Source organism: Cynoglossus semilaevis, chromosome 19 (assembly GCF_000523025.1).
Source record: "Cynoglossus semilaevis isolate Cse_v1.0 chromosome 19, Cse_v1.0, whole genome shotgun sequence".
Taxonomy (NCBI): Eukaryota; Metazoa; Chordata; class Actinopteri; order Pleuronectiformes; family Cynoglossidae; genus Cynoglossus; species Cynoglossus semilaevis.
The window spans coordinates 590,459-608,013 of NC_024325.1; the positions used below are offsets into that span (position 1 = coordinate 590,459).

The 17,555-nt window shown below is 42.0% G+C and overlaps 2 protein-coding genes across 4 annotated transcripts; both read right to left on the minus strand.

Moving 5' to 3' along the window:
* Window positions 1–609: 609 nt before the first annotated feature.
* LOC103394752 (protocadherin beta-16-like) lies at window positions 610–8,906 on the minus strand. 2 transcript variants are annotated; one of them, XR_003052973.1, is made up of 4 exons: window positions 6,261–8,906; window positions 5,024–5,060; window positions 3,724–3,809; window positions 610–3,593 (listed from the first exon to the last, which is right to left on the minus strand). XR_003052973.1 is itself a non-coding variant. In XM_025065896.1 (3 exons), the coding sequence occupies exons 1-2, from the start codon at window positions 8,694–8,696 to the stop codon at window positions 5,049–5,051; spliced, it is 2,448 nt and encodes an 815-aa protein (XP_024921664.1). In that variant the 5' UTR covers window positions 8,697–8,906; the 3' UTR covers window positions 610–3,809; window positions 5,024–5,048. The 2 variants fall into 2 exon arrangements, 1 of the variants encoding a protein (XP_024921664.1); XM_025065896.1 differs by having other exon boundaries at window positions 610–3,809.
* Window positions 8,907–11,697: 2,791 nt separating this feature from the next.
* Window positions 11,698–17,024, minus strand: LOC112488655 (protocadherin beta-15-like). Of its 2 annotated transcripts, none has more exons than XM_025065895.1 (4): window positions 13,981–17,024; window positions 13,224–13,263; window positions 12,980–13,120; window positions 11,698–12,083 (listed from the first exon to the last, which is right to left on the minus strand). In XM_025065895.1, the coding sequence occupies exons 1-4, from the start codon at window positions 16,525–16,527 to the stop codon at window positions 11,821–11,823; spliced, it is 2,991 nt and encodes a 996-aa protein (XP_024921663.1). In that variant the 5' UTR covers window positions 16,528–17,024; the 3' UTR covers window positions 11,698–11,820. The 2 variants fall into 2 exon arrangements, with proteins under 2 accessions (XP_024921663.1, XP_024921661.1); XM_025065893.1 differs by having other exon boundaries at window positions 12,980–13,095; window positions 13,208–13,263.
* Between the last annotated feature and the right edge of the window lie 531 nt (window positions 17,025–17,555).

Genomic DNA, 17,555 nt, shown 5'->3' on the forward strand with positions numbered 1-17,555 from the left:
TGAAAAAATGGAAAGGTATTGGTTTTGCTTTTGCTTTTAACACTTCGAATCCTCTTGTTGAATTACTGCCATCTCGTGGTCATGTACCGATATTGATTGCCTCTGCAACTGTTGATTCCTGCACTGAGGGACCGGCCATTGCAAGGTTGTGATGAAAAAAAAAAAGGAGGCCATGTTTAAAAACCACTCTTCACGTGTGGCTCGTTCAATAGATTAATAGATTATTCTAGTCCTTTCCAAATATGGTTTCTTTCAATCCTAGCATTTGCAAATGGTACGGGCAACACATCTAACGTGTTATTGTGTTATTTTTTTGAGGCTCATTTTTGCAAGAAAAAAATAGTAAAAAATGTTAATTTACATTTTCTCATTTGATTACTGGATTGCATCCAGCAAAGCTATGATTGTTTTTATTTCCTGGTTTATTTTGAGGAGTGCTATTGAGATTTAATTCTCCAGAAATAAGTGCACAGTGTTGTACAGATAAACTGGGTCAGAATTTTAGAGAGGGATAAAGAGAGGACTCGACTGAGAGATGATTTTGTATCATCTGAGCTTTTTTTTTTTTTTAAATTATCACACATCATACAAGACAGCACAGGGACATAATTCAATTTTTTTTTTTTTTTATTCCAACTATGATCAGGCGGAACATTTTCAAATGAGCAACATCAAAGTCTGACATTTATCTAGACTCAAAAATGAAGCAAGGCCATTCTCTCCCACGTTGTCTTAAGTTGGATAACGATGAGTGCAACTCTGGAAGCCGACTAGTATTTAATCCATACTGGCAGATAAAGAAAACTGGATTTTTGCACAAATGAGGAAATAACACTTTAACAATACCAAGCACAAGAACCGCCTGTGCCTCGTGATCACAGTGAATACAGAAGATATCAAAAATGTCTACGGTATAAAAAACACAAAGTATAAAGCTGTTTCATTTACAGTAATAACACTTGCTTCATAATCAAAAGGCTGAGTGCCGTTTTTAAGGTGGTATGTTTTTAAGGGGGAGTTAATTGTAATCCGTAATACAATACCGCAGGAAACACTCTTTTTTTTTTTTTTTTTTTTTTTTCCCCTCCGTCAACAGTCATGTATGCAGTGTCTCTCACAATGTAGAAGGCACGCAAGGAGATCGCTTCACGTGTGGTCAGTTAACGCTGTTGGAATCGAACATATTTCTGCAAATGACTGCGTATACACCTTGTACTCCGGAGCGAAAATATCCCTTATTACCGCGTTAGCTTCTGAGCAGCACACTTGATGTGTGAGAGGATGAGAGAGGTTGGATTTCCCCTGACTCATGAGGCGTAAGGAGATACACCTGAAAAGATGGGATGCTTCTCTTGCTTTTGGCGCATATGTCAAAGTGCCGTCATCTGATCAGTTTCTAATGCATTCCTACCTGATAAGCACCGCTGTTTTAATGTGCTGTGTCAGTACTCTTTAGAATAAGAAAAAAAAATGTTTTTGTTTTTTTTATTAACAATCTCCTGACCCCAAGAAACCACATTTATTATTAAATTAGCACCCTCCATTAGGTGGTCCATGTTGCTGAGAAGGTCGTGCACTTCATCGGCGATGAGAATGCACTAGCTTTGAGGTAAAAAAACAAAAAACTAAAAAAAAAAGTACTTTTGTTTTTTTTTTTACCCGCACACTATCAAAAACAACACCGTTTGCACTAAACTACAAACACGGCACACAGAACGCTCTGGAAAAAAGCTCACAAAAGCAGCATTAAAAAAAAAAGAAATGACTTCAAATATCTATAAAAACATTAATATTAATAATAATAATAATAAATAAAACCTCCTGGTCTGGTAGTTATTCTACTCTCCCTAAGATAAAATGCCATTAGTTTTCTTTCTCTTTTTAACGTAATATATATTTTATTATATTTTCTGATTGATTTATAGATTTTGAAGAGTGCAATGATTATTAGGATTATTTATAAAATAAAAAAGTTCATAATTGCAAAGAGGACTATATCCAACTGTAAGGGTGAGAAATAAACAATACATTTATGCCCATTTTTTTTTTTTTTTTTTTAAATTTGAAATAATACCTGACCCATGTGGATTCTGCAGGCACAGGCCATAGATGGTTGAGTTTTTATATGGGCTGCTATCAAAGACTATTTTAATATTATCTAAAAAAAAAAAAGATTAAAAAGATTACATTTGTCATTTATTCTTAACTTCAGTTTTTTTTTTACTTAATAACTAAATAAGTTTGACCAAAACAATCCACAAAAATAGGCAGTTGGTGTCAACTCCTGCCACGCGTCACTGAGCGACAGACCTACAGGGGGCGGTATGTCTCACATGTCGAATTGCCCTACTTTCCATTTACGTCTTTTGCTGTTTTCACACAATTATTAGCATAAGTACAACAAATAATGAGAACCATAATGATAATAATAATAATAATAAAAACCTCACTGATATTGTTATTTCTTTTAAATCGCAAAGTTACGAGTTGACAATAAGAGCCTAGAGAAACGAGCAGGACTCGTAATAAACTAAAAAAATATATTAAAATAATAATAATAATGAAGCAGCATTAATTAAACACCCAGTGCAAATAATGTCATAACCATCTACTGTTCAGTATTAAATGGGTTTATGGAAAAAGGATGTATGCACCTGGTTCAGGGGTATTGTATTAGTAATCAGATGGGTTTCAACATGACATGAAACTACTTGTTGACTCTGATAAACACAGCACTTGATGGAATCTTGGAGAAGGCATGGTGTCCACCCAGTGTGGGATCACATTCTGTACACGGACAGCTCTAACTGTGGTAAAACCCAAAACCTTGCAGCCCAAACAGGAGACGTCAGTGATTCTCCGTGTGAATTAGAAACAGATTTTAAACCACCTAACAAAAGAGTCCACTCCGAAGTCTATTATTCAAAACTGTGCACCTTTTTTTTCTCACTGAGGCAGCAGGTTCACTGTGTTCTTTAATACGGTCATTCTCAAACAGTGGGGCGTGTCCACCTGGGGGGGCCTGGGGGTGAGGTGCAGAGGGGGACAGGAGGGGTTGGGCGCGAGAGGCTTCCAATGAAATACGGCACACTGTATGACGCCGCTGTAATGCTTGAATGACAAACAAACCTCCAGTCACTAGGTGGCAGCAACTCATACAGTGGTTTGTAAAGATAAGGAAACACATAATTGTTTTTCAATTTGTGGGTGGGACGGTGAAAGGGGAGAAGGTTGGGGTCTGTTATGAAAATGATTGAAAACCACTGCTTTAGTAGTTGAATTCCTTAATACTCAATGGCGCCTCCTGTGGCAGTCTGTGTGAACTGCAATAGGTTTTTTTTTTCAATTTACTGATTAAAGCAATCATGGTGCAACATAAAAATAAAAACTCAGGTACGTTCTGTTATGTGGTTAAAATCTGTTTGTAATTGAAAGACATCGTGTTAGCTTATTTATTGACATAAAAACTTACCATAATCCCTATCATGGACCAATGTCTTAAATACCATCAATGGAACGAAACTTTAGTCCAGATGTTTTGCCATCAGTTCGACATCCGAAAATACTTGTATTTGGAATCATGCAGGTTCATGCTAGAAAACAGGAAAACATTAAGAGGCGGATTGATGGTCAATTTGTGGCATGAGAGGAACTGGAGAAAAGAAAGGGAAAAGTTTGCGTTGCGTTGGAGCAGAGCAAGTTGGGAGAGGAAAGTTAAGTTACTTCTTCTCTGTGAGTCATCGAGAGGAGTTATTTCCAGAGACTGTGGTGCGGGGATGATTCCATCGTGGCAGTTCTCTTCTGGGTTCCTGTTAACGCACAGAGCATAAAAATAACCGCAGCTAAAAATTGTAGCTCAACATAAAGCTCTTTTGAGAGACGCTACTGGTGCAACACAGGAGTGTGACAGGTTTTCCCTCACCTTTTTTAAACATTATATATATATATATAAATATATATACACATATATATATAAATATATATACATGTATATAAATATATATATAAATATATATATACATATATATAAATATATATATATTATTTAACTATAATAATATACAAGATTTAAGTATCAGGGAGGCAGGAGTAAAACAGGTAAACATGCATGAGACCTGACATCACAGCATGCTGTTTGGCTATACCAGTACTTCTCAAACAGTGGGGCGGGCCCCCTTGGGGGGCGGGCTGAGGTACCAGGGGGGACGTGAAGGGCCTCCAGTGGAATATGGAATGCTGGACATAACTGTACCACTGCTGTAATGTGTGAATGATAACAAGCCTCCAGCCACTAGGTGGCAGCAACTCATACAGTGGTTTGTACAGATAAGAAATATACATGTTATCAGGTTCTTAATAGTGGTTTGCGTGGGTCGGAGGGGAGTGGGTGAGAACCACTTGTATACTATATTAATACTGTGAGACATAGCCCACAGATTTGTAACTAACCGACGAGTTAGTAGGTTGCGGGTGGTACATAATCTTTTTTTTTCCTTTCTAAATCCGTAACATCATTCCTCTGCCAAGCCCATCTCTGCCAGATGTGCACACAGCAAGCCTGGCAGTGAAATTGCCAGGTTTTGCACTAATCACAGGTTTGACTAAATGATGGTTTCCTCACATGCTCTACAGACAAATGACACTTTTTAGACAAAAAAAAAAGCTTTGGTTAGGTAGGAGTCGTAATGCAGTGCAATACATCTAAATATGGAGGATTAAAGATGAGAAACAACTGGAAATATGACTAATTTTCAAATAGGTGAAACCACAGGCATATACTGTACCAAATAAAAAGGACAGAGAAAAGTCAATAATAATAATAATTATTATTATTATTTAAAATATATTTTTTTAAAATATACTGAACATGAAATATTTGTGTTTTTTTTTTTTCATTTTTAAAATTCTTCAAGCGGGCCGAATTGAACATCATAGAGGACCACCTGTAGCCCACGGGCCGTATGTTTAACACCCCTGTTTTAGAGTGACATGTACACTTGAGGAGAAATGGCAAACAGCATACCTGCAGTTGTAGGATGGCTTTCCTTTCACTTTGAGTACTGAAAAGCAGGGAACAAGAGACAGGGTCACTAATATATATGTGGAACTTTGACTGCACACATAGTGCACACCTCAGTGATTATTTATGATTTCAGAGCATCCATGACTTATAGCTGGTCAGATTCTGCTGCATGTGCGGCTGCTGGAGGAGCGTGCTTTAGCTTCTGACTGAATACAGCATCGGGCTTTGTCCTTGGACACAGCCTCTCTACGTCTGGATCTCTTTGAAGTACCAGCCACCATTTATGTATTTCAAATACATGACCTACATACTGAGCCGACTGCCTAATGTATTCATTTGTGGCTTGGTTTTCACTTTTGTTTTGGGGGAGGTTGGTAAAGCAAAGGACTGTGACACATAATTTTTAGGTATATGTATGTGTATATATGTGTAATTGTATTTAGTTTACTAATTTTCAGTTAAAACATATTAGTTTTTTTTATATGCATTCGTTATGCATTCAACATTCACATTGCAAAGTGTATCATTATCATTATTTATTATTTCATTTATTCTAATACCTTATATACCCTTTCTACTAGCTGACGTTGCTAAGGCTACACAGAATGCCCCATACAAGGGTCACAAATACACATATACATACACATATTGTAAAAAAAAAAGTTACTTCTCCTTGTCATTAGTTAGTCTAAAAAAGTGAAGTGAAGACATTAAGTATTTATAAGTAAGTATATATATATATAAGTGTATATAAAAGTATGTATTATAAATTTATATAAGTATTTAGTGAGTTTGAGTTAGGCAAATTAACCTACCGTACTCGTCGAACTGAGAGGCAAAACCATACATTTCTTTTGATATACTCACAATACAGTTCAAAATATCAAAAAAATATACTAGGGTTAACGTAACATATATTATTATATATTATATATTTGATTAAATTACATTTTTTTCCAATAATGCTATTTTATCCATATTGTTATGCGCAAGAATCATTTAGATATATATACATTTTCATATAACAAGATGGACAAAATGCAGTTATTGGTCCTAAATATATATATATTTATATATATATATATACACACATATATAGGAACAATAACTGTATTTTATCCATAGATACATATATATTTATTCTTGTTATTTATTTAATTTGCAAATGAATCATATATATTTGTATGCATATATATATAAACATATATTTGCATAATTTGTAATCATTGAGACGTACCTCCAGGGTGGACGCTCTGGAGTCAGTGGTCTCACTCGGCCCTATGCTCCTGGGTATACTCGACACAAAATACCCAGCTCCTTTAGGGATTATAGGTTGTCTCACAACCACTTTGCCTTTTCTGGTCTCTGCCAGAAATAAACTGTACCAGTAGGCATCACTGGAGATGAGGGTGGAATCTGCAATGGTGGAACTCCGTTGGCTGATCACACTGTTTCTGCTGATCACGCTGTTCCTATTAGCCGGGGGAATCTTGATGGCCTTCGGCTTTGGCTTTTGACACTTCAGCACTATAATAACCAGGATAGTTATCAGCAGCAGAAAGGACACCGCTCCTAGACCTATCACTAAATACAGGTTGAGGTCAGTGAAGACGTCATAATCGAGGGGCAATTCTGTAGTCTCTGTAGAAAAGGACATGACGTTTTCCACCGTTGATATCTTTATAGTGACAGTAGCAGACAGCGAGGGTTGACCGTTGTCTTTTGCGACCACCACTAGCCGCTGCTGTCGTGGGTCTCTGTAACTGAACATCCTTGTGGTTCGGATTTCGCCGTTGTACTGATCGAGGCTGAAGAGCGACGCGTCGGTGATTTGCAGGAGTTGGTAGGTGACGCGGGAGTTCTGCTCAGAATCAGCATCGATGGCGATGACTTTTGTCACCAAGTGTCCTTTCTCTGTGGACCTGGGGATCACCTCCTCTACCACGGAGCCCTGAGCTCGCCATGGCGAGACTATGAGAGGAGCGTTGTCATTTTGGTCCAGAATGATGATTTGGACCGTGACGTTGCTGCTCAGCGGAGGCAAACCGGAATCTCTTGCCTCAATGTGGAAGAGGAATTCCCTCTCTCGCTCGTAGTCAAAGGTTTTCAGGGCATAAAGGTCACCGTTTTCAGGGTTGGTAGAGAACAGCATTGACATACCTGTGTTAACAATCTCCTTCTCCATGATGAAGTACACCAGGTATTGATTCTCATTCAGGTCTGGGTCATGTGCACTTAGTGATGTCAGTAAGGCCCCTGGCACGTTGTTCTCCATGACGTGGATTGTGTAAAACGACTGAGGAAAAGTGGGCGCGTTGTCATTAATGTCCAAGATGTCCAATGTGATGGTCTCGTTTTCCGACAAGGCCGGCGACCCCTTGTCTGCCACCCTGAAAACGAGTTCATATTTGCCTCTCAGCTCTCTGTCCAGTGGCTTTGACACCAGAAGCTCGAAGTAATCCTCCGAGGATTTGTTTAACACAAAGGGTAAGGTTGCCTGCTGATTTAGGCTCAGTTCTACTTCACCATTTTCTCCGGAGTCCCTGTCACTCACACTGACCACCGCTACTAGCGTGCCCACAGGGACATCCTCGCTCAGTGCACTTTTCAGAGACTTGATGGTCACCTCGGGGTAGTTGTCGTTCAAATCTTTCACAAACACCATCACCTTGCACTGTCCCGACAGCGGATTTGCCCCTCCGTCCTGGGCTTGAATGTACATCTCGAAGCTTTGACTCTCCTCGTAGTCGATCACGCCCTTCACCTTGATCTCACCTGTGTTAGGGTCCAGGGAGAACAGCTCCTGGGTCTTTTCTGAGGTGTACAGCGTGTAAGAGTAAGTCAACCGGGCGTTTATGCCTTCATCCAAGTCCAACGCACTCATCGTCATGACCACAGTCCCCGCAGCTGTGTTCTCCAGAACACTGACCTCATATACCGGCTGACTGAACTGAGGAGCATTGTCATTGATGTCCAGTACATTAATAGTGATACTGGCTGTTCCAGAGCGAGGAGGGACACCTCCGTCCACAGCTGTCAAGATCAAATTATGAACTGACTGCTCCTCCCGGTCCAGCTCACCGCTGAGGACCAAATCAACGTATTTGGAGCCATCGCTGCCCGTTTGTATGTCAATGATGAAGTATTTGCTCGTGCTGAGATAGTAGGTCTTGATGGAATTGGCCCCCACATCTGCATCCACAGCGTTCGTCAGTGAAAACCTCTCGCCGGTAGGGGTCGCCTCGGAAATGTCCAAGGGCATGGTTTTTCGGCGGAACACGGGAGCGTTGTCGTTGATGTCCATGATCTCCAGCTCGATGTTAAAAATGCGGACGGGGTTCTCGAGGATGACGTCCATTTTCAGGAAACACGAGGTGCTTTTGGTCGTGCATATGCTCTCCCTGTCCATCCTCTCGCGGATCACCAGCTCTCCCGTCTCTTTGTTAATGTCGAGGTAATTTTTGCTGCCGATCACATCGAGCTTTGCTCTGCGCTGCACCAGACTGCGAACATCCATGCCCAAATCCGTGGCCAGATTTGCAACAAAAGAGCCCTCCTCCATCTCCTCCGGAACCGAGTACCGGGTGATAGAGAGCGAAACCCCCCATAGTGCAGTAAATGTAAAAACGGCCACGACACAGCGTGTCCGGAGAGGTGCAAAGGAAAAAGCCATGACTGGGGTGATTTTATAAGTGAACGTACAAAACGAGTTCTTACGGTTCCGTTGTCTCCGTCAAAGCGGGTTCCTGTGGCATTCTTGCCTTGCACGAGTTGTAGCTGCAGCACCAGGAGCACAGAACAGCGCTGATGAGGGAGCCTGACGCGCTCAAGCTCTGCAGGGCCGTACACGGTGTCGGTGTGGTCTATGTGGGGGGCGGGGCTGGGGGGGGGGGGGTTTTGGGTAAGAATAAACTAATTTATATTAATAGACACAAAAACATAAGTAAACAATAGGCTGCTGGCTTCCTGTATTGGGAACCAACCATAAATCTAGCAATTTTGCATTGTCTTATCCAGCAGAAAATCATTCATGATAGGTCTTAAAGTACGGGATGTACTTGATGTACTAAGTCAAGAGAGTTCCATGACACAAAGTGTATGACAAATACACATTACTTAAAATAGCGGTAACCAAAGTGCAGGTTGGGTCTCCATTAGGGAACCATGCATATCCATCCGAATATTTAGTGAGTAAAAGTTGTCCAACGACAGAACTTACCGCAAATTCTAGTGAACAACCGATGGTCACTACCCAAACGATGTATCCCATGGGTCTCTCCGTTTTAACTGTGCGACAGAAATGGCGTAATTACCTACGCGCTGAAGTAGTGTCCGAAACCGCTGTACGTAATTCCCTACGTAGGGAGTAAGTATTAGTGGGTGAGTTCCGAAACAGCCACGGTTTTAAAGTTCAACGGAGTGCGGAAGTGGGTTTGACAATAGTTCTATCTACAAAGAGAGGGGCCAGATATGATTTCACAGAGACCAGGCCAATTAAGTACAGTCAACGTTAATTACCGACAGGTGTACACACGGCGTTGATAATGAAGCACGGAAGCCGTGTTGGTGTTTTTAAATGTGACAATAAATTAACCTTTTTTTTTAAATTCAAATTCTTATTGTTGTGCAGTGTTTTGGAGAGTACTTTTTTTTAATTAATGTATGTTTTTAATACATACAATAGTTTGAGTATAAAATGCGATTATTTTAAACGACATCATCAAAGATCTTAAAATTAAATGCGGCAACTGGATAATTATCAGTGGTGAATTGGCGACCTCTAGTGGATATAAAAGAGTAATCCATTTGCCTGGGTACGTGTAGACTGAGGATTGGTACTGAATGAAAGGGAATTGTAAATATATATTTTTTTACAGTTCCATTGTATATGTGTATGTTTATTATAAGGATTTAAAGCTTAATGTGTTGCTGGATTTAAAACAATATTTCTTACAATTTCCAAGTTTAAAAAAAATCACAAACACCCGTTTGTAAAACGTGCAGTCAGCCACAAGACATGCATTCCATTCGGGTAAATCAGAATCCGACTAAAATGGAGACCAACACTCTTTACTGACTCATTAGATTTACCGGAGGGAGAAGTTAGATGGACACGCATCAGCACTTTTGCAACCCTGACATGACAAAAGTGCTGATGTGTGCCAGAAGCTATAGAAGAGTAATACCTGCGGAGTAGTCTTGCCTACAGCTGTCTGTGGGACCGGATGAATATTACGGGGTCAATCTTCAGGAATTACGGAGACAGTTCACATGAGGCTGCAGGAAACTTATTTTTGAATGGGCTGACCTGATAAAACCTTCGACTGCATGTTGAGCAATCCTTTACTACTTTCATCACAACCATTTTTTTTGACATAGAACAAAAAGGAGTCAGGAGTAAAGTCATTTATTTTGCGTAGTCCAAATTCACGAAAGTTGTAAGCATTCAAGTAAAATTGTAACCCACAAATCCTCTGTAGCTAATGAGAAAAAAAAAAGGGTTTTACAGTTAATATAGATGTCAAGTTACAAGTTGAGCATGGACTTTGGAAATGTTAGGTCGTGTGGGGTAAATGGGGTAGATAGCAAACTAATCTAAAGATGGACAGGAGGAACCAGGAGCAGATAAGAAAGACTACTGGTGAACAAAAGGCTCTTCCTCCCGTTCGACTCACCTCAACGTATTCAATCGGAGAACCTCAAGTAAGCCTGCATCTTTGAACCAAACTGAGCTGTTGTGCTTGAAGGGTATTATGGGATTTTTGGTAAGCAGTGGAGCCTGGATATGACGGGCTCCATTTGTGAGGAGGAGGATTTTAAAGTCTGTTGTAAATTTTACGGGGGAGCCAGAAGCTACAGCTGGAGCGATGTGCTCTTGTTTTCTACTTAGCAATTTGGATTAGCTTAACTGTAAGAACAGCCTGTTACAGTAGGCCACCGCAGATGAGTTAAAGGTATGGACTGTTCTTTAGCATCTTGTAGTTAAATGTATCAATTTAATTTGGAGTCTATTTATGTTATTTATATTGAAATCTTTATTCAAAGTAAAGCAACTCTTTGACTTGCAGCGACTAAACTGAGGTTTGTTTACTTGGAAAAACTGTTGCCTTTTTCATTTACTTTGCCATGTAAGCTTGCACAATAGGAGGGGAGCGCTGATCTATCAACATATAATACATTTACAGTGATTTACAAAAATGAATATATATATATATATATACATATACATGATCTATATTCATATATAAACTATAACTACTATACGCTGTTGAATCATTGCACAGAGAGGAGAGGAGGAGCTGCGGTCAACAACACATTTACAGTATTATAGCCATAAAAAGTCAACATTCTTTACTACTATAAAACTACGCTTTTTCGGTACGGGGTTGTCATTTTCTCCCCAAGTGTGCATGTGTTTGTAAAGTTTACATATGACACTCTAAAGCAGGGGTGTCAAACATACGGCCCACGGGCCAAAACTGACCCGCTGGGAGGTTCAATCTGGCCCTCTTGATGCACCAACACTTCACGCTCGTCAAATCATATTTCATTAAATATGAATGTTTTCTTATAAACTTTATAAACGTATAAACATGGACGTAATGTTATTTATAGGTAATTATGTTATGATTGACCCACTTGACCTCCTGTTCTGTCCCCACCGGTTGAGGGGACAGAGCTGTTGAATCAATTACATGCACTAAGAGTTTTTCATTTTTCAGGCTGGCAATGTTATATTAATATACCCTGCCTCCATATTTACATCAAACTATACCCATTTAGGGCATGTGTCACAATCACTTGAACATAGCATTGCCTATGAGGCGATCGTCTCTGTTAAAGGATTGTTCGTAATTTGAGGTCATTTTCTTTTTCTTTCCAAATGTAGAAAAGGTGTTGCACACACTGAGATCCCCTCTGAGTGCTGGCCCCAAGGTGCTGTTGCCACACGTGGGGCCAGGAATGTATACATTGTGTTGGTAGTCGGGTGGTTCACGATGAGGCTGTGGAGTCCATGAGTACTTTGGTGGAGTTTGTTCCTGAAGAGATGCTCTGCCTTCTGCAAAATGTTCAGAATTTAGACTTCGTTAGAGCAGGGATGTCAAACTTATTTTCACCGCAGGGGTACATCAGCAACACTGTTGCCCTTGAAGGGCCGGTTGTAAATGAAAGACTATACAGATGTCTACTCCATAGTGCATGGGCAAACTAAGGCCAGGGTCCCGGATGCGGCCCATTCAGTTTTTTAATCAGATGTCTACTCCATAGTGCATGGGCAAACTAAGGCCAGGGTCCCGGATGCGGCCCATTCAGTTTTTTAATCCGGCCTGCCAAATTTTTCAAATTATATAATTTATATTATCATTATACCTCTGCCTTTTCCCTGCAGTACCCATGTTTCCCCAATAGATGGTGTAAAAAATGATAAAAGCATTTTATGCATGACATTTACATGCCATTTATCTTAGTTCACGCAAACTCTCCATCTATCTGCTAAAGTTTGCACACGCCTGCTATAGTATATTAATACATGTTTTTGATTATTTGATTATTATTTATTAAAGTTACAAATATCGTTCTTTGCTGTGTAACACAAAAAAAAAAACAATTAATTTATCAGGTTAAAATACTCACTGCATGGACTTTATTAATTGCTTTTTAAGCTCCCGCAGGCCATACAAAACGACCTGACGGGCCAAATTTGGCCCCCGGGCCTTGAGTTTGACACGTGTATTAGAGGATTTTTTTTTTTTTGTACAGTGTTCTTGACATGACTACTGTGATTTCTAAACCTTTCGTTACCATTTCATCTCACAAAGCTCAATCCTGATCCTAGTGTGTAGTCATTTTCCTAAACCCCCTCTGCTTTCTGGCGTCACATTTTAGCTGTTATATTCGTACATATTTTCCTATATGGAAAAACAAAAATAATGGGCCAATATAACAACCACTCACCTTTCACGTTGCTCCTCCAGGTCCAGTACTGAGGCGAGACCAGGCAGGAATAACCATTATCATCATCGCCATCACCGTGATGTGACCTGGCGCCTTCCAAATGTGCAGCGCTGTACCTATAAAAAAGTACATAGTCGGTGTCTTTAATCCAGCCTTTTACACATCTCCACGCTTCAATTCATAAAGCTCTTTATAACTGAATGCTGATTGGATGGATCAAGTTTTCACCTCTTGGGCACTGAGCTGTTTTGAATCCTTGTCCAGTCATTGTTTGAAAACTTCAGCTGCACAGAGAGGAGAGGAAGAGCTGCAGTCAACAACACATTTACGGTGGAGACGTTATAGCCATAAAAAATCAGTCGCATTACTTCTGCTTTACTACCATAACACTACGTTTTTTTCTGTATGGAGTTGTCATTTTCTCCCCAAGTGTGTAAAAATCTAAAGCGGGAGTGTCAAACATAGGGCCCGTGGGCCAAAACCGGCTCGCCGGGGGGGTTCAATCTGGCCCGCTTGATGAATTTAAAAAAAAAAAAAAAAATTGTGTAACTCTATAACGGACCATTTGCGACTTAATGTTCACTGAAAATGAATTTCCCGATTAACCACGAGACAAAACGTTACCATAAACGACAGATAATGTTGCAAATTTACAAAAACAAAATGGAAATGTTACAAGAACAGAAGTCAAGTTCATGGGAAGAAAAGTGATATTATGAGTGAAAAGTCGCTAGAGTGCTAAAGGTTAACAAGTACCAAAAGTCAAAAGTTCATGGGAATAAAGTTGTATCAGTATAAAGCACAAAAAGATGATTGTTCGCGATGCTAATGGTGACGTCATGCTAATGAGTCGAAAGACTCTTTATTCCCATAATTGTAGATATTTTTTAGATTTTTTTTTGTCAGATGGATAACATTACTTAACAACACTTTACAACAATGATAACAACCCTCTCCATTACCGTCAGATGGATAACAATGATAACAACCCTCTCCATTACCGTGTCAACTGTTGCTGCTCTGCTGTTGCCCTGCGGCTCCCTGTGGTCCAGCGCATTCCAGTCGGAGGTCAGACCTCGTGTGCCTCTGTGGTTATTCTGAGGTGCTGACGTCACAGGGGGACATGGCTTCAGAAACATGAAGTCACTTTTAGACGACTCTGGCGTCAGACACATTTTATAGCAGTAAACCTGCGGCGGCACCGCACTGCTGTTGGACTCAGGGAAAGTGGGCGCGCCTGCGGACAAACGCATGTTTAAATGGGTCTTCTTGAAAAAGTCTGTGGTCTTGCTGGATGTCCGTGATCCATGCGAGCAGCAACGGCGGCAGCCAAAGAAAGGGAAGCGTGACCCTCTGCTTTTGAGCCGCCGCCGCCCGTCCCTGAACCTTTGCACTGACGCCAGGACAACGATGGCCAACAAAAATACGACGGAGACAGCGCTCAGGGAAGAGATGACGTAGACACCGAGGTCAGAGTTGTGATGCGGGCTCAGAGACGGGTCATACGAAGTGGGCTGCGAATCGGGCAGGCTGTCAACCACGGACAAAGTGATGGATACGGAGGCCGAGAGGGCTGGTTGACCGTTGTCCTTGACCAGGATGACCACTTCGTGACTGGCGGCGTCTTTTTCCACCAACGGCCGCATCGTCCTGATTTCGCCCGTGTACAAGGCAACGCCGAACAAGGTCGGGTCGGTTGCCTGAAGCACTTGGTAGAAAATGCGGGAGTTCTGACCTTCGTCTGCGTCCACTGCGCTGATTTTAGTTACCAGGTACCCGGGCTGCGCGGATCTCGGCACCTTGACGCCCTCTTGTGGTGTTGTACCACTCTGTACACCCGGTACCAAAATGACGGGCGAGTTGTCGTTTTGATCTAGAATAAAGACGTTCACCGACACGTTGCTTCTCTGAGACGGTAAACCGGCGTCTTGCGCTTGGACTGTGATCTGAAAGTTTTCCACTTGTTCGTGGTCAAATGATCTCATGGCATAAATGTTCCCGTTGTCCGAGTTTATGGACACGTACGTGGACACTGGATTCCCTAGTATATAGTCATCCAGGAGTGAATAGGAGACGTACGCGTTTTGACCTGAATCCGGGTCCAGGGCAGTCACGGAACAAATGGCCGCCCCGGGCGCGTTGTTCTCAGTCAGATACACCGTGTACGCTGGCTGTTTGAAGCGGGGTTTGTTGTCGTTCACATCTGACACTTGAACCAGAATCGTTTTCTGGGTGATTAAAGGGGGCGAGCCCGCATCTCGCGCGGTGATGGTGATGTTATACTCAGATACCGTCTCTCTGTCCAGGAAATCACTGGTCACCAATGTGTAGTAGTTCTTGAAAGAGGACTGGAGTTGGAACGGGATCCGGTTCGGGATCTCACAGTCCACTCTGCCGTTTTCACCCGAGTCTTTGTCCATCACGCTAACCACTGCTATGACGGTGCCCGGGACCGCGTCCTCCTGCACGGGGGTGGACACAGACGTGAGGATGACCTCTGGCGGGTTGTCATTTGTATCCACAACATTCACCAGCACTTTACAGTGCACCGCCACCGCTGAAGCCCCTTTGTCCTTAGCCTGGACGTACATTTCATGCATCCGAGCCTTTTCATAGTCTATAATACCTTTAACTTTGATTTCCCCCGTACGTGAGTCCACGCTGAAAAGCTGGCGCACCCTCAGGGGAGCGTGGCCACTGAAAGAGTACGTGATGTCAGCATTGGGACCCTCGTCTAAATCCGACGCGTTCAGCCTTATGACCACCGTGCCTTTAGGTGCGTTCTCAGCCACGTTCACCCTGTGGAACGTGTCATCAAACACGGGTGCGTTATCATTTGCGTCCAGCACTGTAATTTCTATTTGCACATTGCTGGATTTCTCCGGCGTTCCTCCGTCCACCGCGGTCAGAACCACGTGATGCAAACTTTGCTCTTCTCTGTCCAAAGTGCTCTGCAGGACGAGTTCTGCAAATTTACTTCCATCGCTGCGCGTCTGTATGTCCAAAAGAAAATGCTTATTTACACTCAGCAGGTAAGTGCGCAGCGAGTTCGTCCCGATATCCAAGTCCTGTGCGCTCTCCAGCGGGAAACGAGATCCGGGAGCGGCAGATTCCGAGATGTCGAGATTAATTCCGGTCCACGGGAAACTGGGCGAGTTGTCGTTAATGTCGGAAATTTCGACCTCAACCCTGTAAAGCTCCAGGGGGTTTTCTATGACTACTTGCAGGTGGAAAGAGCAGGACAACCTCTGCTCACACAGTTCCTCTCGATCGATTCTTTCATTCACGAACAAAACGCCGTTTTCCAAATTCACCTCGACATATTGCTTCTTCGCGCCAGAGACTATTCGAAATCTACGCGCGGAGAGTTTATCCAAATCCAAGCCCAAGTCCTCCGCGATGTTGCCAACGAACGCGCCATGCTCGAGCTCCTCCGGGATTGAGTAGCGGATCTGTCCGCAGACTGCACCCAAGAAGCACGTAAGCAGCGGTAGAAGACAGAGTGCACTCCATCTTCCACTCTGACCTTTGGGTAATCTCGTGTCCATCAGACGGCTGAGATATTGTTGATTAAAAAAAAAAGAAGAAAGAATTAAATTTAAGTACTTATCAAAATGTCTGGAAACTTTGGAATTAAAAAAAAAACAACAACAACCCCAAAACAACTCCAACCTTCCCGGACTCACCGACTGAGTAAAAAGTGTGGAGACGATAGGGGCTGCCAGCCTACGTCCGATATTGTGTGTTTCCGTGTGTGCGTGCGGTGGCTTATTATTGGCTTTACTACTTTAATGGAGAGCAAACGACATCTGCTGAGATAATCTTTCCTTCCTACGAGTCAGATCAAATTCATGTCAAGCCCCGTGGCCGTGGGACAAACGCCACTGATTCGGTTTATTTTTAGAACATTGTTTTACCGCGTCGGACTAATGACCTATTTCGACAACTCTGAAGTGCAGTTGTAATGTCATTTTCGGTCCTTGCTTTTATATCCTCGTGGCAGTTTGAATGATTTTACACCCCGAAGGCAGACTATTGGCCAACTAACCTCGTAAAAATAATAATAAAAAAAATAAAATAAAGTTACCAGTTAAAGTTATCTTCGTCATAAAGACTGTAGTAAAGCCAATTGGTCAATGAGTTAGTGTCTTTGTGAGATGACTTCCATCACTATCAAGTAAAAAGGTCTGCCTTCAGACTTTCAGCACTGAAGAGAAACTTTATTTTTTAACGCTGAATAGAACAATTTCAGCGCCGGACAGCAACATCTCAGCACCGGAAAGCACTATTTCAGCACCGGACAGCACTATTTCAGCGCTGGACAGCGACACCGCAGTGATATACGGCAGCTGTCAGCGCTGGACAGCAATGTCTCAGCACCGGACAGCAATATTTCAGCGCCGGACAGCAATGTCTCAGCACCGGACAGCACTATTTCAGCGCTGGACAGCGACACCGCAGTGATATACGGCAGCTGTCAGCGCTGGACAGCAATGTCTCAGCACCGGAAAGCACTATTTCAGCGCCGGACAGCAACATCTCAGCACCGGACAGCACTATTTCAGCGCCGGACAGC